Source organism: Rhea americana, unplaced genomic scaffold (assembly GCF_003343005.1).
Source record: "Rhea americana isolate MKP2758 unplaced genomic scaffold, rheAme1 scaffold_153, whole genome shotgun sequence".
NCBI classification, from domain to species: Eukaryota; Metazoa; Chordata; class Aves; order Rheiformes; family Rheidae; genus Rhea; species Rhea americana.
Window position 1 is genome coordinate 934443 of NW_028185628.1, and position 21242 is coordinate 955684.

General features: G+C 37.6%; 1 protein-coding gene across 4 annotated transcripts in view; it reads right to left on the bottom strand.

Annotated features, from left to right (window-relative positions):
- Positions 1-330: 330 nt before the first annotated feature.
- Positions 331-21242, bottom strand: part of SKIC3 (SKI3 subunit of superkiller complex) — a 48900-nt gene continuing 27988 nt past the window's right edge. For all 4 annotated transcript variants that reach the window (XM_085299737.1, XM_085299736.1, XM_085299739.1 and 1 more), the window contains exons 28-41: positions 21145-21222; positions 19777-19901; positions 18765-18888; positions 15875-16093; positions 15072-15144; positions 14182-14235; positions 13961-14072; positions 12527-12655; positions 11761-11882; positions 9565-9720; positions 6686-6838; positions 4694-4824; positions 2707-2830; positions 331-1236 (exon numbers count right to left, since the gene is read on the bottom strand). In XM_085299737.1, coding sequence (XP_085155863.1) covers positions 1159-1236; positions 2707-2830; positions 4694-4824; positions 6686-6838; positions 9565-9720; positions 11761-11882; positions 12527-12655; positions 13961-14072; positions 14182-14235; positions 15072-15144; positions 15875-16093; positions 18765-18888; positions 19777-19901; positions 21145-21222 — 1678 coding nt within the window. In that variant the 3' untranslated portion in view covers positions 331-1158. The remainder of the gene's footprint in view (positions 1237-2706; positions 2831-4693; positions 4825-6685; positions 6839-9564; positions 9721-11760; positions 11883-12526; positions 12656-13960; positions 14073-14181; positions 14236-15071; positions 15145-15874; positions 16094-18764; positions 18889-19776; positions 19902-21144; positions 21223-21242) is intronic.

The following is a 21242-nucleotide window of genomic DNA, read 5'->3' on the forward strand; positions in this document are numbered from 1 at the left end:
CTTCCTGGATCACTGTGAGTGACTGCTAGCTGAGACAGACTAGCAGAGGAGCCCCTAGATCATCCCACTTGTCAGCTCAGCAGCTTGCTTTCTTTAAGCACAACATAACTGGTCCTGAAAGCAAATACATCCTGAATTCAGTAGCATGTATTGGAAGTGTCCTTYTTCCTCTGTAATAAGAGGTACACTGATAATGTCTCAAAGCCATCATAAGATTTTGGTAGACAGATGGTGGCTTTAGGAAATACAGGAAATTTTAAACCAGGAATGGACAACTGTCTTGAATCTGTTGTCAACAGCTTGAAAATCACTAACAGTAACATTAGCAGATTAGGACCATTTCTTTATTCTTTTATTTTCATGTACATAAAGGGCAAAATAACATCACGTATTAAGAACTACTGTCATGATTCACCCAATTAAGCAGTCAGCAGTAGAATTATCAAGACATAAATAGAGCTTGTTATACACATTTTTATATATGACCCTGTCCCTGATGATCACAGGCTTTTCTTGATGGGAATGTTAACTGAAGCCAGTATAGTCAAGCGGATTCAATACACTGTAATACACTGTTGTGATTAAGGGTGGCTAACAAAAAAAAAAAAAACAAAACAAAACAAAAAAAAAACACTAGAAAAAAAAACCACCCCATCCTATAAACTGACACCACACTTCTTCCAAGTGGATTTGGGAGCCTCAACTACAAAACAAAATACATGAAAGAAATAYGCATTTTAATTTTCTGCAATATCCGCGAGAGAAAAAAAATGCTTTGCTGCTGTTTGGCTATTAAGACTCTGTTTGAAAAAAATTAAAAGTAGAAGCTTCAACTCTGCATCACTGCCAGCGCAGCTAATATTGTTGTCCTCTGTGTGTGAGCAAGGGGAAAATAAAGAGAAGAACCCCCCATTGCAATAGCACTGCAATTTCAGTGAGGAAGGAAAAAAATAATCAGGGTTTTCTTTTAAAACCAGGAGTTGTTTTATGATAGACCCCATGTCAACAAATAAAGAGAACAATTTGCTTTTGTTTAAAAAAATGCAGTTGATGCAACAGAGACAAAAAACAAATAAAAAATGCCCAAATCACACATGCTCCTGGAGGATGGCTGATCAAACTGTGTAAATGGAAGATTTTTACTTGAAATAGTCCATGCTAGGCACTTGCTGACAATTTCTTGTTTAGTTCCAGAGCTCTAACATCTCCATTGGCTTTTGCATTTTCTACAAGTACCTGTGGAGAAAACACACAGAACTGAGAACTTCATGGTTTTACTGTTCATATATTACTGCCCATCTCAAAAGCATTTTAGTTTCTGCTATGCAGTTTCCTTAAATATTCAAGTAACTCGTATGTCCAGACAGGAAAAATATTCAACATTACACATTGCTTGCTCCAACATTAAGCTCTAAAATTATAGTCAGTTGCAATGCACTACAACAGCATCATTTGTTGCTTGCGACTGAGAAAGTTTGACAAGCAAGTTCCCTGCTGGCAAAGAAATAAGTGGAGCTAAAGGAGACCTATCTCCCTGTAAACGCACACTGGCCTCCTGCAGTAAGTACATTCACTCCATTTTGGCAGACAAATTTATATATTCTGTACACCTACTTAAACAAGACTGCCAAAATTTTCCTTCCCCTCTCCCATCTGATTTAGATATAGTCTTTCTTAATTTACTTCCCACAACTTGTACTTGCAGCCTTTCTACTAGTCAAAATAGCTGCCATGTCAGTCTAACGTTCAGACACGCCAGAGGCTTATGGCATTTCTTGTAACTGCAGTAACATTATATATATATTAAAAAAAAAAAAAAAAAAAAAAGTAAATCTTCACTCTGGCCATTATTTTTATTGTACCCACTGGTAGAGAGTACAGATGGCTGCCCACAAGCAAGAATAATGAGATCACACCAGGATCATCAGAACTCATTATTTCTAGCTCTTTCATGGACCTCTGTGACTGCATGTGCATTTTTGTCAGTGCTGAGCCCACTTGATGTTCTACCTCCAAACACACCTTATTACTGATTCAGAACCTCACTAAAATACAGCTGTTAATCTGGGCAAAAGTACTCATTGTACCAGTGGCAGAAGTCCAGAGATCACTAGTAGAGAGTATTAAAGTTTGAGCAACAAAATGATTCCAATTACAAGATAAAAATGAAAAACCTTAGTTTGCAGCATGTGAAAGAGCTGTATGAATTTATGAGTTTGACCAAATACATTTGTCACGTACTATGACCAAGAAATAATGTGCAGTTACAGGTATAGTATATATGTAAAGCACAGAACCACTGCAAGCTCCTGTTCATATCTTCCAGGTCAAGGATACCACACCGTTTCCAGCCAATCTAGAGAGAATTAACATTTTCTTATTGCATTAACATGTTCTGACAAAATTCTGATAAACTGGTCCTCATGCCTACTGAAAAGACACTTGTGAAACTTTTTCCAAATTGGATTACAGAAAGATTTTACTGTCGCTTTTCATTACTATTGTATGGAGGAAGGGAAAAGCTTTCAAACAAACTGGATGCAATTTTGAAAACTGAGTTAATTTTGCCCATGTGGAATCCTTAGACCAGCAAACCATAGAGCAAGAGAGTTACAGTCCCCCAGGCCTCCCTCCACTCCATTTCAATTTGAAGCACAGTATTTGATGGAAATTGCTTGAATTTCTGTATTAAATTGACTGACTTACATCTATTAATTCATAATCATCTTTGGCATACAGATGTTGCAGAAGGTACCAGCGTGCAACAGATACTATGGTTTCTGGATTCCCAGGCTGATACACCAGTCTTTCCAACATTCGACGAGTCTCCCTAAAAGCACAGTGAAAACGTAATTCAAATAAACTGCAAAATTTGGCTGACTAGCTTGCATATAGCTTTTAAGACCTCRGTGATTAAACCAGAATGCCTCTGTAGATTTTTTGATCTTAAGATTTAAGAAGCCCATATAAGCAACAATAATCAAAAGTAACATAAAGGAATGTCCTTGTTTCCATACCTCCCAAGAAAGTAAGAGAGGTGAGCTGCATGTTCCTTTGTTTCCTATGTATCTGTTGCTTTTCACCTACAATGCTCAGAAATACTGCCCCCATTGTTATGTTTAATACACGACATGCAAGTTAGGGCTTTAGCTAGTAAGCAACCCAAAATCAGATTGAAATAGCAGGTATTGACCACTATGATAACATGATAAATCTCATGCTGTCTGTGCACGCAGCCCAACATCTGATTTCCATGGGTGATCTGCTTAGCAGTATAGTAGATATTCTGTTTAAGAACTACAAAATAAATCCTTTAAAGATGGATGTTCCCATAAGATACAGCTACAAGAATAAGAGTTTTATTAATCCCCAAATAATTTAGTGTTACACACAAACATATTAATCCAGCACTCACAAAATTTACTGCAGTTCCTGTAATACACAACAGAGGCAMGATGTGAAACGGTAGAAAGGAGGAGAAATTTAAGTAGAATACTATGGAGAGAGTAAAATTCTATTTGGCTGATACTGTCTTGCTGCCAACTCATACCAAAGACTTATTCAAATTCACCACCATGATGACAGCTGGTAAAAAAAGATCAGCAATTAAGTCTAAAGATACAGCATTCATTCACTGGTGCTCCATCAGCTTTGGCTGTTGTTTCAAGAATTCTGTCCTTTGTAACTAAGGTMATTTTCCATTACATTGTGATTTAATGGGCTGTTGAAAGACTGCATCTGTTTTTTGTTTCATTATTTTGAAACATATAGCAAGACCAAATAGATCTCGGGATACATCTACTGTTTAAGGAACTGAATACCTTCAACTGTAATAAAACTGATTTTAATTGGTTAAGCGAGTTTTCGGTCCTTTCGGTTTTTAATTGACAATGGCCACACAATCACATTAGGATGCTTGTCACCTTTCTACAAGCCCACAGAAAAAGTGGGCAAACTCAGACTCCAGAGAAGCTAATGTCTTAGAAATATCTAACAAAAACAGGTAAAAACTACTGAACAAGAAAAATGCAACATTCCATTTTCCATAGCTTTTCTAGTTAAGCAAAAATTTCAAAGAACGCAAACTAGACTTAAAACCAAACTTACTAAGTAAGAAGCTCCAAATTCTCTTCAAAATAAGATACCTTTCTCTCCTCCCTCAAAAAGCCCCCATGAGCACCTCCAGTTGAATAACCTTCAGCTATTCAGGATTAGATGTGAAGCCCAACGAAGTCCAGTTTGAGATCAAATTGGATCCCAGCACTAGCTAGAGTACTGATACTTGTTTCCATCATGCTATTTAACAGCGTCTCAGAAAAATGTGCGCTTGTTGACTGTAATTTACTTGGCTTACACACTTTATATATATGTGTGTGTGTATGTATGTGTGTGTGTGTATATATATATATATATATATATATACATATATATATATGTATGTGTATATAAAGTCAAGAAAAAGAAAAAGCTGTCTTTTCTCTTGATATCTTGGTCATCTAAAAGCTTATGGAGAAAGGGAGGGAAATTCTGCTGCTTCTTTATCCCCTCATCACCAAACCTCACCCCCTTCCCTTTTAACTGCCATGCTACTTCATTAATTCTAATTTTCAATTTTCCTTTAGTTCTTGAGTTATATCCAAGCGTCTTACTTTTAGATAATGTGTTCCTTTCAAACGTAATAGATTATTCATACCTTGCTCCCATTTTGCGATTATACTGTAGCAGAGCTTGCAGAAGAGCTGCCAAGGGGCACGAAGAAAGTTTCATGGCTTCAGTTGTTGCCTCCTGAACCAAGGATGGCCAGTGCTCATTTGAGACATTAGCCTATAATTAAAACACACACAAAGATCAGAGGACTTCATTGTAGCTTAAATCAGTATTTGTTTGCAGCTTCCTAGCGAGTAGGTTTAATTCAAGCTGTTCTGTGTTATGTAAAATATTTTGCAGGTTAGTAAGAGATTTCTTAAACAAATAAACAAAACCAGAGAAACATACACAAACCACATATGCCAGAAGGGCCTGGAAAAAACACGTTAAGTATCCTCAGAGCTGCCTTGGGAGCATTCCACTTGCTCATTTATGCAAGGAAGCTTTTTATTTTTTCCATACGTGTCTTAACACAGGGCTTGCGTTAATCACAAACCCTTGTCTGCTCTTCATTTTGTAAGTCTTCATCCGATACAAAAGACTATTCTAGAGTAAGTACAGTTTATCCACAGAAATGGCTAAGAAATGAGAAGTCTTATGAAAGTAAAAACCAGTTCCAAGACGGTAATTTAACTACTTAATGGAGCAACTATTCAGCAAATTATTACATCTTTTGGCTTAAGGAAAACTTGTTATCCTCCCTGTCAGAATAACATTTAGTTTTTTTGTGAAGAGGTGCCCATGTTTTTAGGTGGACAGATAACAGGGACACAAGCATTTTTGAAACACAGAGCTTTCTCATACCTGAGCAAGGTTTTGATCAGGCTTTTACACATTTCATTAAACCAAATACAGACCAAAGACAAGCAACAGAAACCCACTTTCAGCCRTTCTGCTCATGCAAAAAGTACTGAAGAGGGACGGTTAATTTAATAGAATTATTTCATACTATGTTTTTTCTATGGTTATAAATGAAATTTCATAAATTCCCAAGCAGTTCAGGCCAGCATCTGAAGGGGGGGTATTAATTCAGTGAAGAGAATACACAGAAGTACCTTGCAGAAACTTTTGCAATAACAGATTTAGAATTTATTTGGCAATGGGGAGTATACCACTAGGAAAGGGACAGAAGAATCATGAGGGGGGAAAAAAAACTTGTCTCTACTTGAGAAATTCTGCCTTTTGAAGCATATGGCTTTCCCTCTTGTGAGAAGGGAACTAACTTGTCTATGCTCAGGGGGATTCTTTTCTCACCAGAAACAGTTTTGCAGCTTTACCCTCAGTAAAACCACCTTTTCTTAGGTAACCACTCAGGATATATGGAGTTCCTTTGCCTGATTTTGATTATAGCTGTTAGGTCAGTTGACAGTTAAAGTATATAAAAACCTGTTAGTCAAGATCACGGCAATGTCTGCCTTTTGTATTAGGCTTTAAAGAAGCCTGCTAGTGCACTTCAAGTTTCTAGAGAGACAGTGCTTAAAAAAAATAGACGCTCTCCGTTAATTTAGTTACATTCACCTGACTCTTCAGTGCAAAGAGTACAGCAATTTTCCTTATTTCACAAGATTCCCTTACATTCTCTTTACACTTCAAGGCAAGGCACCTTACCTAAATATGGCCATATAACAAAATTACTTGAAACCTGAACAAAGTATCCAAACACTGCTGCAGTAAAAAGGTTTATTAAAACTAGCTGCCTGAATTAAAGGACAGAGACTTGAGAACTGAGTCAATTTGAAAGATCACACTGAACTTGGTGTTAGAGAAATAAGCTGTAGTGAAAGTAGGGTTTTTTTTTTGGGGGGGGGGGAAAGGTGGGGGGTGCACAGTGGTTCTAGTTGATTTTTTTTCACAAAACCTTTTCTACAGAGGAAGATTCTAAAAACAGTCCACTGTACTTTGAAGTCTTATTTTATTCTCAAGTTGTCATTCATAAAATAAAGTCATTGAAACATAGGTTTCATCTGGAGATTACAGAAGCCCTACATTATACAAACTCATGTTAAACCATATAGTTACATAATTTTGATCATCCTACCATGCAGATTTCCAGTGCAAGCATAGCTAGCCTGAGCAGACTGGATAACTTCCCATTCCAGCTGCCCTGCTGTGATGCCAACTGCAGACTCTTTCTGTAACACATCTCTGCTGCAACCATCATTCTTTGGGACTGATATACTTTTGCCAGCCACTGAAAATAAACAGTCACAGTCAGTTAGGGAGCCACCAAAATATGCATCTCATCAGGTAATACCATTTAGTTCAATTTATAAGAGTGCCACAACAAACTGTTAGCTAAAACACAGCCACCCCCCCTCCACACTCTGTCCTATATTCCAACAACATACCGCCCTGCAGGAAAACGTAGTTTCCTGATTGCAGAGCTGGCAGGGCACCTCACTGCAGTAACATTTCATAGCTCTCTTGACCATTCATAGTCAGCTATTTGATAGCTGTTTTAATCTGGAGATTGGTCATAGATGAATAAAAAATGTCGCTGGCTTTGTAAAAGTCATCCTTCAGACTAAACGAACACTGTGGGGTGCCTCCTTTGTCCCCTAAACTTCTGTAGAAATGAAAGGTTAAAGTTTCTCCCCTTGAATGAACGTTCTTCCAGCCTACCTTGAGCAAAGTCAGGAACTTGCAGACATTAGAAGTTGCTGTCAGAGCTCAGATAACTGGTGTACATTTAGGGCTACACCACTTTTGACCAAAGCGGACTCATGCTGGAGGAGCTACATGGGGCAATGAAAGCAGGCGTGCAGATCTGCAGTTTCATGCTTCTGCCAGTTCTGCCAGCATAAGCTGTCCTGGGATCTCTCACAAAGATAAGGAAAAGGATTCTCGCTCCTCCCTCATTAACCCTGTAGCCGCRCTACATTTATCAGAGCAGATGCAGCCACAAGTTTGCAAATCCCTGACATGCGCACGAAGATGTTCCAAAACAAATAAGCCACATTTAGAAATATTCTTTACTGGGTCATCAGGCAAACAAAAAAACTTTTTTTTTAAAAAAAAAAAAAAAAGGATTCCCTTACTTTAACAAAGATCATTAGACGTTTTCTACCTCAGGACTGCCTAGCATTAAGAAGGGCACAATTCTAAGCACTTTCTGATGCACAGCAGTTATTAAACATTAAGTACTTCCTGAAGTTTCTGTTCTATTAGCACTAGTGAGATTGTGCATTCTTGATCCCAAGCTGCAGGACTTTTGTAAAGCATCCATTCAGGATGCTCAAAAGACTTCACTGGCCTCAGTACTTTGCAGCTGGAGACATCTAAAACTCGAGATGTGAAGGAGAAGGGAGAAGAGGATGTTCATTAAAAAATAAACAGCAGCAGCCCTAAAATGCCAGCTTTTCACTATTTTCCCTGTAAGCCATAGCAAAAAGGTGGAACAGCCATCAGRAAAGCAGTTCAGCAGTACTCCTAAATGCTGCAAGAGAACTATTTAGACAAAAGTCGAGACTTATGCAAAAAGTTAATGGCCCCTGTAACTTAATAACACTGTAAAGCATCACAACAGATACTTACAAGCAAGACAAAACATTTACCAAACCATCAAGAAGTTTAGAGCCAAAAAAAAATGAAAGCCTAGATCTATCCATTATGAATAAACATAGCAGCCATGGAAGCTTTTCCAGGACACCATCCAAGCCCTGAGATTAAAATATCTTCTTTAACCAAGTATCAGAAAGGTCTTGCTCAAAAGAATCTCTGCTTTAAATCTTGGCCAAAAGTAAAACAACCTCCCTCCCGCCCCCCCCAAAAAAAACCCACACTTCATTTTCTTTTGCTGCTTGTGAGCAAGATGACTGTTGTCCACACAAGGGATGCTTGAAGAAGACTGCTTGAACACCTAACTCCATTTTCAAGATTATTACTAAAATAGAGTACATAATCATCTCTCTCTCTCTCACATGCCCTCGCATTTTGCAAAGCCGATTTGAGCAAGCACTGTATATAGCTAAGGAGAGATGAAGTCTCACAAACCATGATCTGCAGTCTTATAACAAGGGAAATAACGACCACTTCAGCTCCTTTCTCCGGTCTTTTGGCACTGAAATCACTTTAAGGAAACTTAACACAAAGAAGTTTTTACTTATTCAGTAAGCAGGGGGGAGTATCACATATGCTACAGCTATCCAGCTACATACAGGGCCACAGCAGTTCATGGAATTTTTCTACACATGCTGCTAAGATTAGCAAAGGAAGATAGTAACTGTAACTAACAGCAACAGTTAGAAAAGTACGTGTGGCGGGGGTGGGAAGGAGGCAGAAGGCAGACTTACTGGTTGGTATCTGTGAGACAGTCTTCTCAGATCATCTCACAGAAGCAACATGAACCAAGCTATAGCATGTTCTTATTAACTAGAAACAATCACTTGGGATCCTACAGAAGGCAGTCAGCAAATACTGCTTTGGGGTGTCTTTTCTCTTCCTCGCCCCTAGCCTCAACTGACTCAAGAGAATGAGACACTTGATATCAAGAAATTAAGCAGAAAGATCAAGAGAGACTTATTTTAAGTTTTCATTCCCTGAAAAAGAAAGCACATATTACTGTATTAGGAAACCATTTATTTCTATCTATTCTTATAGGTTATGAAACATTTTACTAGTTTCTGCTCAGACTGCCAAGTCACYGATTCCTAGAGACAAGCATCAGATGTTTACTCCTAAGTTCTTACTTCTCTTACCTTTAAGTAGTCTCCTTCTTACCAACAGTCTTTGTTATTTCAACAATTAAAGAAAATTTACATAACATTACAGTTTTATAAAGAACTGAATATGAGCTAGCTTCTCTCTCACTGGCTGTCAGTGGATGAACAAAAGTAAACAGTGAAACTAGCCCACTCTGCTCAGAGAGCTCACTGAACAGGCCAGCATACAAAAACTGAGGAGAGAATCCAGACTTACCTGCCAGGCTGCAACTGTTGAACTGGTCATGACAGTCTTGCGAAGCTCCTCCAGGATGGTATCTGGAAGCTGTTTGTGAGACTGCAACAGCTGCTTACACTGAATTTGTCTCAAAAGCAAGAACAGACCTGGGTGCTCTGGGTACCTTTTTAAACCCTAAAAAAAAAAGAAAAAAAAAAAAAAAAAATTGAATCAGAACTCAACAAGATACCAGAAATACCATTTCCCAATATCAGGAAACACTTAAGTTTCCATGTGCATCTTCACAGAAGACATTGAAAACGCTCCCAGGACACTTGCAAGAGTGTGTTTTTCTCCCCCTTCTCTGTACAAGGGGTGGTCCAGAAATTGATACATGSAAATGTAAGGGCTTTTTTTCCTCCTCCTATTCCCAAAATATATATGAAATCTACTTTAAGTTTTGCACATGTCCCACCTTTAGAGGCTTYTGAAAGATAGACAGGATAATGGTAAACCTGTACCTTTCTAAGAAAGGAAAGATGAATAAATCCTTTGGTTCTCCTCTGGCTTCATGATCATTATGAATTTGCGGCTAATAAAAGCAAAACACCTGTCACAAGGCTAGAAGTGACCTTGAGTATTTCCCAAGTGATTTTGGTTCTCACAGCTAAGGTGCCTTATTCTCACTGGAATAAAAACATTTTACTAAACATCTCCTGTTCAGTGACAGCAGATAGAGTTTATTTCTTAGAACAAGTCCATCCAAAAGAACAAAGCCAGAAAACCAGTCACCTGTTGCTTTTTTCTTCTCAGGTAAAAGACTCAATATTTCTGCAAATCACACTGTATTCTAGTTTACCTGTTCAAACCAGGATACATCTGAGAATTCTAGCACAAATGAGTTTTTTTTCCTTTTTTTTCTTTCTTTTTTTAAGACTACACTTACACTTTTCATCTCCTCCCATCTCACCTTTAAACAAAATGTATTGCTTGGGGGTTCTTAACAAGCTTCTTTTGTGGAAAAAAAAGCACATATGTAAGAAAGTTTATGACAAAAAATATTCTGGAGGATTAACTAATCAGAGATACGGCATGAAAGCCAATATAAGATGCAGGTATTTGCTGCAATTTTTCCCYATTAGCAATTGTGAAATTCACATTGCCTGTCTCAGACTGAAGACRGCAGATGCTTGACTCATCACCCCCAGTTGCACTATTTTCTGGTAATCTCAAGGCCAAAACTGTTAATAAGAGTTAGCAGTACCAGAGAGTCCGATTCCTTGTTTCTTCCCAAACCTCTGTTGAAGTTTGACTAACTCTCTTCACACCAGACTAATTATTCAGCCAATAAAATAAACAAAAACTAACCATAAACCAACCCACACCACCACCCTGACCTATCACTACATATATGYGGAGATTCGCAACTCTTGTAAAGATAAGACCCGTCAGTAGACAGGCTGGTCAGAAAAGTAAAACATCTCCTAGCAAACAAACAGAGGAAAGTATTCCCCCCTAGAAAACCAGTATCTTTACTGCACCTCATTTTTAGGATTTAACTCCTTTCCCAAAGGACATTTTCCTTTGCGAAAGTAAGTGACGTGTGACTGAGTTCAGTTGTTACTTTGCTCATCTTCTGTCAAGTCTTCTACATGTGAAAACATGAAACAGACCCAGATACATATACTTCAGGCTTGCTAACACAATAGTTGCCAACTGGGTTGACTGAAGATTTCTTTTTAAATCATTAAATTGGGATTTTTTTTTTCTTTAATGCTATCCTTAATGACTTACGCAAGTCAATCTTCTTTCTGTTTGTAGTCAGAACTGAATTTAGGCTCTGAAACAGAGAATCAATACAACTCAACCACAGAACAAAAGGCAGTTCACTTTTCTGCCAGTCTCCTACCAGGATATGAAGCTTTGAATTTCTGTAATGTTTCACTCAATACTAGGTTACTGAAAATAGGCAAGAAGGAGACACCAAATTTTGCTACAACATGACATATCTTGCTTGCTTCAACTATTAAGACACTTTTGGTATTGCAGATAAAATAATCATCTTGGGTGTGGAGCTGGGGGGGGGGGAGAGATGCACCAACAACCACTGCAGTTAGCAGCTCTCCTGGAACAGACAGTTGCTAATTCAATGATTGCCTTTTTGTACAGCACAGACAGACAAGTTGTAATTTTTATACAATACTACCACATTCTGTCAGTATGCTGCCATCATACCTTGTTACAAAGTGCTTCAGCTTCTGAGATCCTACCAGTCTCTTTTAGACTGGTAATAGCTTGACACAGAGACCAGTCTTCAAGAGTTTGGATGTAATTAGCTGGAAGGCTGTTCTCTCCAGCTGCAAACAYAGATAAAACACTTTACTGAATATGCTATAGTACCATACTATGTCATGTGCTCTAGACCTAGTAAGGGAGAGCTCAAGAGTCTATTAGTCTGACAGGGCTTCCTTCATTAGCAAGCACAACAAGAGATGATAGAATTAAAAACAAGAATGGGCAGGGGAAAGCTAAACATTAAGAATTAGCTGAATAAGCAAACAAACATGGAATTTTGTTTGCAAGATGCTAAGGACCTCAAGCAAGAGTAAGGTCTATTAGTATGGTTTATCCCTCTACTGAAAGAGTTAGACGATTCATGGAGTATTCGAGACTTTTTTCGGTAAACTATTCTACTGGTCTGATACCTTCATCCATTCATTTAGGTATCACTTCAGAAGTATTATCTCAAAAAAGCATTTGAGGCTTTGGGGGGCAGGAGGAGGAGGAGGAGGGAAAGGGTTTGGGGAAGCTACGATCACATTAATTAACCCTAACTCTGACGACGTGATTTAGTACGTTTCTGGGAAAATTACAGTTACAGCTCAAAACAGTACCGYGAGATTCTCAGATTTGCTTCTGAGCTCTGAATTTCAGAAGAGTATTGCAAGCTTAGTGCATTTCAATTTTTTTTTTTTAACTAAAAATTTTTTGTGTGTCTTACTTTTGGCTGAAATTGTAGATACGAGAGTCATCTCTAGATCTGTTCGCACTGGTTCCGTGTTGTTTAGACAGCCAATAGTGTTTTCAGCATGACAGGCTGCCATAAGCACTGCCCAGGCAGCAGGATTATCTAGAAGGAGAGAATTGTTAAAGGGAACTTGTGTCTGTTCTTAATACATAGGTATACCATTTATAATGATTTTTGCCACACAGAAAATACAGTTATCAATGGAACCACATATTGCATATAAGAGATAACAAGGCGGCGGCAAATAAGTGAACTAGATCTTACATCTGCTCAGCACACAGCAGCAGGTAACTATTTGCCACTAACAGGCAAGACACTTCAAATCCTAAGACAAGGATGCTGCTTTTAAAGCCATCTAATAGTTTTTTACATGGCTACTGCTAAGCTGCTCTGAAGCTGCCAGCTGACTTCTGACTACACAGATTAAACTCCATTATCATTTTTATATATAGACATATATACATATACACACACACATATATACACAGCAGCAGCAAAAAAATAAATCCCAAGATACCACGATCCACAGTGTTCAATCACAGACTCAGCCTTGTCCAAACACCAGTATGAAAGTTAGGATGATCATGGATAGGTGCCTGCTTCTCACATCAGCTAATTCAAGCTCAGCATTATCCTGACCTAGCCAAGTCAGGAGCAACTGTGATTGAAAGAATCCAGCTTCTGTAGTCCTGAACTATACAGAGCTCATTCAAAAAAATTCAGCCATGTAAGTTTTCAGTTCYAAGATTATGAAATTTGTTTGGAAAATAAAACAAGGTTTGAGGATCTTAAATTAAAACGAAGGGTAACGTTTGTGAATAGTTGTCATGTGTGCACCTGTGAGAAAGAACTTCAAGTTTTTTAATTTGCAACCCACATTGATGCATCAGAGCAGTTMACACTGCAGAAGGAACAATGTTTCAGGGTATTTCACTTGCAAGTGCTACTTTTCAAAGCCTTGAAAACCCTAATAGACTTGCTCTTTACACATTTAACGAAGATCATCATTTAACTAGCATACTGTAACAGAGCATTTCCAATCCAAAGTCTTAACCYAGATGAATAGATCTTTTCTGCTCAGTGTAGCACACTGTCCCTGAAAGAACTTTTTCTTGGTCTAATATATGAAATAGTTATCTCTTCTCCTACTATATGATAAACAAATTGCCAAAGTTTTCAGAACAACTGTAAAACTCTTTTTTGTTTTTTTTCCTCCCTTGCCTGGTTTAATTCAACAGGCCTAAAATTAGAATGACAGTTAAAAGTTCAACTCCAGGTATTCTCCACAGAGCATACAGGTGGCTGATCAATCCAAGGGAAAGCACATTCTTTCTTTGGGCAAGAGGTTTGTTTCTAATAAGAAAACAAACAAAAACCCATGCTAGTATGTTGGAGAACAAGAGCAACCTGGACAGAGATGGATTGCCTTTTGAATATTCTTCAGAGGATTGTTTTTCTGATCTTCTAATGAGTGACATCCTGCTGCCAACTGATTAACTGCAATGTTCAGCAGAACTTCCTACAGAGAACACAAAAATCATTTTTAGCAGTCTACTGTAAATGACCAGATGGGATTTGTTTTAGGATCATTTATGAAATTAAGTCTGCATTTCAAGAGAAATTCAAACCTTTCCATGGTTTAAATCAAGCGCACATGCAACGTTTCCTGCCACAGCTCCCCCCTGCAAGATTAAAAAAAAAAAAAAATTAAACAGGTTAGATGACTGACAAATGCAGAACTTTTACACAAAATACATAGTCAAGACTTTTTTGCCGGTCTTAATCAGAGATACAGACTAAATTTTTACCATTGGACATTTCTCTTCTCTGAAGAACAATCTAGTTATAAAGAATTACAAAGAGTTATTCAAGATTAAAGCTGTCTTGCTAGTTTCAGCCCCAYAGAGAAAGGAATTTGTTTTCAGGTGCTATTTCAGTTTGGATAATTGCCATTAATTGAGACAATGAACGTTTATTTGGAAAAGAGTGAGCACAAAAGCAGGAAAGAAGTATTAGCTATTACAAAAAGTGATACTGACTAGACTAGCCAAATTAACACACAAAAATCCTATAAATAAATAAAAATTTTTTTACAAGAGAGAGAGAGAGTAAAAAGAGACTCTAAGCTTGTATATCTACAAGTTTTTCTTAAGAGCTTTTAAGTCCATTGGGGGATCCTTGTATCAGCATACGGATGTTATCATCACTGCCTTGTGCAGCAAGGCTACAAAGACAGCAAGTAAAAGCTCTTAAATAGCTTTTTCCTATTGGAATAATGAGTAACTTTCTTCTGTAAGTTTATTTTAAGTAGATAAAGGATTACTATCCAGTGAAAGATGGAAATAATTGTGTATGCAACTTACTCAGTAACTACTTGTATATGTAAGCCTGAACTTTTCCTGTTAACTAGTGAACGAACTTGTATTGAGGCTTGTCTGTTGTCTTCTGGTTAAGAAACACACACATAGCTTTTACTCAGGAGGTAAACACCACACATGTATTATAGAAATGCACTTACTTTTGCATTTTGTGGCATATACAGTGGAACTAGTCGAGACAGAAGAGACCAAAGGGCAGGATTATCAGGGTTACTGGGAAAAGAACAAGGTTATTAGACTTCCCAAATTCCACATGAATCTGGTCTTCTGTAACTCTGTATGCAGTTGCTATAAATCCGAAATGTATTTTTTTCTATTAAAAAGAAAACTCACTGTGGTAGCAAATAGACATAGACAGTGATTTAAAACACAGAGTCAACAAAATACTTAAGTTATACTTCTAGTTAAAGAAATGAAGTACACTATATGCATATCAATTAAATATCTTGTCCTCCTAGCCTAAAGAAATAAGGAATTTTAATCGCAGTTTGGGGAAATGTTCTACAAACAGGACAATTTCTGAAAGCACCCAGAGAGAGTACAGGGTGCTGCGTGCATAAAGGCTTTGATTAAAATCCCCTCTCCCCTGATGCCTAGGTTAATCAGAGCACATTTAAACAAGGACTCTTAGCTGACAGAATGAACTACCTCAGAGGCCATTAAATAATAGGTAAAAGTCCTACACCTTTTCTAGGTTGAAGGTTCTGCTATCTATGGTAAGAACTGCTTTTCTAGAATAGCCAACTTTATCTAACAGTTTATCTAACCAAACTAGAAATAGAAAACCCCAAACAAGTCATAAAATTTGGGCAGCCTGACCTAATAAATCAACAGAATTTTGTTTTTCAAGCATGCTGCAAGTGAGCAGAGGTTTGCTTACTACTCAACATTAACAAAATGATGAGTTTATAAGGCAATTTAAAAAGAAATACAGAATACATACCTATGAATTGCTTTGGAGACCTGTCTCTGGACCTCCACATTTCTACCTTGCAATGCATAAACAGCAGAAGTAATAAGGCACGTCTCGTAAATGCTATCTTCCCCTTTGACATGCTTCAATAATTCTTTTAGTGCTGCTGTTGCAAGTGTAGCATCCTGCTTCACCAGTCCTAACGTGCACAGAGCCTTCAGACTTTCTGTACTGGGTTCCTTTAATGAGCTGTTGAACCAGAGGGAGGAAAGGAGWCAGGTCATTGGGAAGCACAAATTAAAACTTTGTAATATTACAGTATTTGTTATTTCAGAGACCGCTTGCTCCTATATATGTGTAGTAAGATCATCTGCAGAAGACCTGATGAGGAGTCAGTAACTGGCAGAGTGTGCGGTAGCAGGCCCAGYGTGTGAAACTRCACACTGACCAAATTCCCATCTGGACCAGGAATGCATATTTTGTTTTGTCAACATTGTCTTCCCAGACAGTAATCTCTCAAGGTTAGTACAGCTGAGATAAGAAAATAGTTCTAGTAGACTTAAGGGGCCCTTAGGATACAAGGAGTTGAGTCCCGCCTGGGCATCAGACCCACGCATCTGATCCATGCCTTCAGCAGCCTCCCAGAGCAACCCCTCCGCATGGTTCTCGGGGCTCCCCACGCAGCTTGGAGTATAAGGCCTTCAATAAATCTATCCYGTTTAACTCCTCACGAACTCTGAGTGTCCCTCTTCACYGGTATCCAACCCTCTCTCTTGCCTGGCTTGCAGTCACAGTATGAACTCTTAATTTATCAATAGTTATGGTATGCTAAATTAATGACCTCTTTACAGGATGCTGGATCAAGCTAGATCAATATTCTCGAGATCTTAGGATAAAGAAAGAGAACAGTAGTTATGTGGTATTTCAGCACTCAAGCTCACCAACTATAAATATTTGGCAAGAATCAACACATTAGTTGCCCTCATGAAGTACCCATAAAATGAATGGTAAGAGAACATCTAACACCAACACCTATATTCTTTTCTTGAAAAAGTCTGTACTTTTAACTAGTGCTAGTTGCAGTGTTCCTATTTACAACAGAAGTCCAGTCAGAAATGAGCCTCTTATATAGAACTATTCTTTCAATTAGACAGTTTGAAGAAATTAAGGTTTGTTTACATCATGATTTGTTATCGCTTAAAGGTAGTTTGAGCACATTTTCCACTATCACTTAAAAATGAATCAGCATTCATTTCATTATGAGAAGCCATTTAATCTTTCATCAATAGTATTCAACGTTTTAAGGAAGAACTACTAGACACAGTTCAGCAAATTATTCTGGTGTAGGTGGAAAACTCTAACTCAAGTAAAGATAATTCCTTGAACTTCAACTCCTGTGAAAACAAAGACCAAGCTCAGTGCAAAACAACCAGAAACAAAGATCTTAAATGGTGTACTAATTGAAGGCATTCTTACACTAAAGGTAATTCAGTTGTCAATAGTCAATTGCAAAACCATTTTAAAGGAGGCAAATAATGAAACAGTATATGGCAATAGTTGTTATTTAGAGTTAAATAACTGCCATGTGCAAAACATAATTACAGACTGAAGTGCTGCCTAGTTTCATTTATCAGATGAGTCTTACAAGGCTCCTTTTCAAGTACCTGATTATTACTTTTGACTTCAAATAAAAGAAAAAATGTAAACATCCTATTCTATGCTTTGTTTTTAGTTCCTAGGAAAAAAAACCTTAAGAGTTGTTAAATACAAAATTGAATAGCCAGCATTAAGTCTCTTATATGAGGCAAAGGCACACCCCTCCCATGATTAAGTACAGTTACTTTATCATATTAGCTATAAAGACATAGTCATTACCAAAATCCCTATGCCAAGCTGGCCATGAGAAAATATTAAAAGCAGCCCCTTRTGCAATGCCCTGCTCAAGCCCGTTAGACCATCTGGCATAAAATTTCATTATCTGTCTGAATAGAATGTACGGTTATTTTTTCTTGTTACTGAAATTCCACTGTACACTTTTGCAGCGCTGTGCTTCAGATCTAAGTCTAGACAGATTTACTTAGTGTTATTTTCTAGAGCATTTATCACTTTTTCCCCTTTAAAAACAAGTGACTAACATCATGTAGGAAGTTCTTATTGTTGAAGTTTATGATAAAAATAGAGCTCTGCAGTGACTAATAGGATGTAGAAAATATCAGCTCCCCAGCTATTTAATCATCAGTTACGCAGGATTTAGAGTGTACTAGGTCATAGACCTTCWCCACTTCAGTAACTTTGGGAATCTGCTGGCAAGACAGAGACAGTACAGCCAGAGATTTACCCCGAGACACTGAGATACTAGACCTTAATTCATAGCTACCAAGAAATTAAAATGAGCCAGGGGGCTTTAAGTCTCCAGAGGTCTGAAGAGAAAGACATTCATGATGCAAGTGAACAACTGAAAAAGGTCTGCTTTGCTTCATGGGGAATTTACAAGACTGTTCTCATCTGTGATGCCTGCAACAAAATTTTTCTGGAAATTTCTAACTATTTAATTTTTTTTTTTTATTAGCCAGGTAGATTTCTTACAACTAAAGAACATAAGTATTTCCTAAAGAGTAGTACACTACAAGTTAGTATCATCTTAATAATAAACCTACTAAAGCTAAATGCCGAGAAATTAGACAACCAAACTGCTCAGTCTACCAGCCTTTCCACTATATAGTGCTTTTTAATATAGAATAACACACAAGACCTAAAACAAGAGGGATAGTTAGCACTGAYAGGCTTTAGGGAACACTATCCATACTTATTTCTATTTCACAATACTAAACACCCATCTGAGACCCCAATAAAAATGTAGCTTTAAGAACTTAGTAGTACAATCAAACATTATACACTGATTATTATGCCCTCCGCTCACCATTTAAAAAGCAGTGTCTTTGCAGCATCCAGTTTGTTCTGTTTATATTCTATTATTGCCAAGGCAGTCATGATATGGGCTTTATCTTGTTCAGACTCAGCAACCGACAATGCTCTCTCATAGGCTGGTAAAAAGTCAAGATTCAGAATTTAAGTAAGAGAAAAAAAATACAATGATTACAAAGCCTCTGGAAAGGCATGCTATTAGAACGCTTATACAGAGAGGCACTAATTTTAGATTCACTAAATCTTCACACCAAGTGCACCTCAAATCACAGATAGAAGACAAAATGTTGACCAAGGGCTTTGGGAGAAACCATGTGTTAGAAAATGCCAAATTTAAGACTGTTTAGAGTCTGGGAGCTGTTTAAGATGTAGCAAGTGGAAATAKATCTGAAAAACAAAACAAAAAAACCCAATATCCTTACACTGATTTAGAAGAAGAAAAAGAATACCATTTAAGAATGCATCTGTGATAGTTTACTTAGGAAATTGTACTTGGTATGGTCACACAGAGCCCCAGTTACAAACTGTGGATTATTTAAAATGTTGAGCTGGCTGCTCCACTGTGAGTACTTAACTTTTACACTGACAATTCAAGTATGCCTTTTTGAAGCCTCAAATCTTAGCAGCACAGAATACAACAATATAGCATTTACATCTATCACTATAGAATGTCTTGAACAACAAATTAGTCTCCTATCTAGAACCGATTTTTCCAAGAAAAGTCATTCCATTTGAGACCAAGGGAAGCTTAGAACACAACAGTTCAATGGATAAAAATTAAATACTTAAAATGAAGAAACATAGCTTCCATTAGTACATTAGAATAGCTCTAGCAGCCTGCTTAGTCTAATGAGTCAAATAACTATGGAAGTTTTACTTTACTCATGCATTAAGGAGTGAAAGAGTGCAGTGAGCTGAGCTGCAACTTGGTTAGTTAGACAAACAAATTTGGCAGTATTAATCTTGCTATAGCACCTCCCAGTGCCTCAGATTAGGCAGATGCTTACCTTTAATACTTTCTTGTAACAGCCCCTTCTTGAAGTAGGCTAATGCTATTCCCACAATGCCATCAAACTCAGTTAAGGGTATGGATGTGTAAACTTCAATGGCCTTATCATACTGGCCAATGGCACTGTAAAAACAAAAAGTGTCACTGGTATGAAAGATATAGCAACACCTGCTATGACTCAAGAGTTGTCTATCCAGTCCAGTATTTTGTTTCCAACAGCAGTTGTAAGCAGATATATGGAAAAAAAGCAAGACTAGGACAAGAACGTGTAACATTCCTGATCCTCCTCCTCCACCAACTACTCTCCCAGATTATCTTGTCACAGAAAGAATAGTRAAAAAAAGCCCACCATCCACAAATAGCTATATGTAATGACGTCACTTCATGGCCAACACAGTGAAGTAAAGAGGGAGCGGGAGAAAACAGCGAAGGTGAAATATGAAGCTTATAAAAGGCAAATCAACGTAGGAAGGCATGTGTGCGCACACACTAACACCATTCTTGTTCTAAGACTACCACTGAAAAACTTATATAGGATTGTGTTCTTTAGAACTAATTATTAGTTATCAGAGCTTTATACTTGCTTAAGTTACACACAGGAATCTCTAYGCATACAGTCTGGATCTGAGACTATGGGAAACTGAAGAACCACTTCTAAGATCCTTCTTAAAGTTAAAAGATTAATGATCTTTGGAGGTTCTCATCCTAGAAGATCTAGTGTCATGTATCTGAACTTAACCGTATAGGGAGTGTCCTTAGAGACCTGACAAAATCTAATTAGCAGAGCTTGAATTATATCGAAGAGCAGTCTGAAATCTTTATCTGTATAGATTTGTGACTCTGTTTCCTCAGGACTAGAAGAAAATTGTGAAAGAAACTTAGAATTCTAAGTAAACTACATCTTTCAGAAGAAAGGTCACATCCTTGCACTTAACACCTCTACCTCATATGCTTCATGTTATACTGGTCAATACAAATTCAAATAGCAAGTAGAGAAGATTGCTGATCAAGGTTGGAGCAGCTACTCCACACAAGCTAAGACTAGCTGAGTACAGCTCCATATCTAAAGCGTGGAGATCATAAAACCACTACATTGTATGTGAACTATGTCAAGGTGTTTAAGGATCAAACTCAGCAAAAAGAATCACTGATTTGTTATAAACTGTCAACAGATACAGCAATTCTTTGTGATTTATTTTTATATATGCTACAGGTCTCTGGAGCACCCATAAAGTTAAAACTTGTCTATAGTTAAAAATGGTTGGTTACTACATTCCTTTCTAGGGCTTTCRCCTTTTAGCCTCACCCATGGTTTACACCACCGCATTCACTACATTCAAAACTTAAGAGTTGAAATAATACTTACCATAGCGATCTGCCATAGTTTTGCATTGCTATATTATATTTTTCTGTATCTTCAGAGTTTTTCAGCAGTGAAGCAGCCCTTGAAATAACCACAATTAC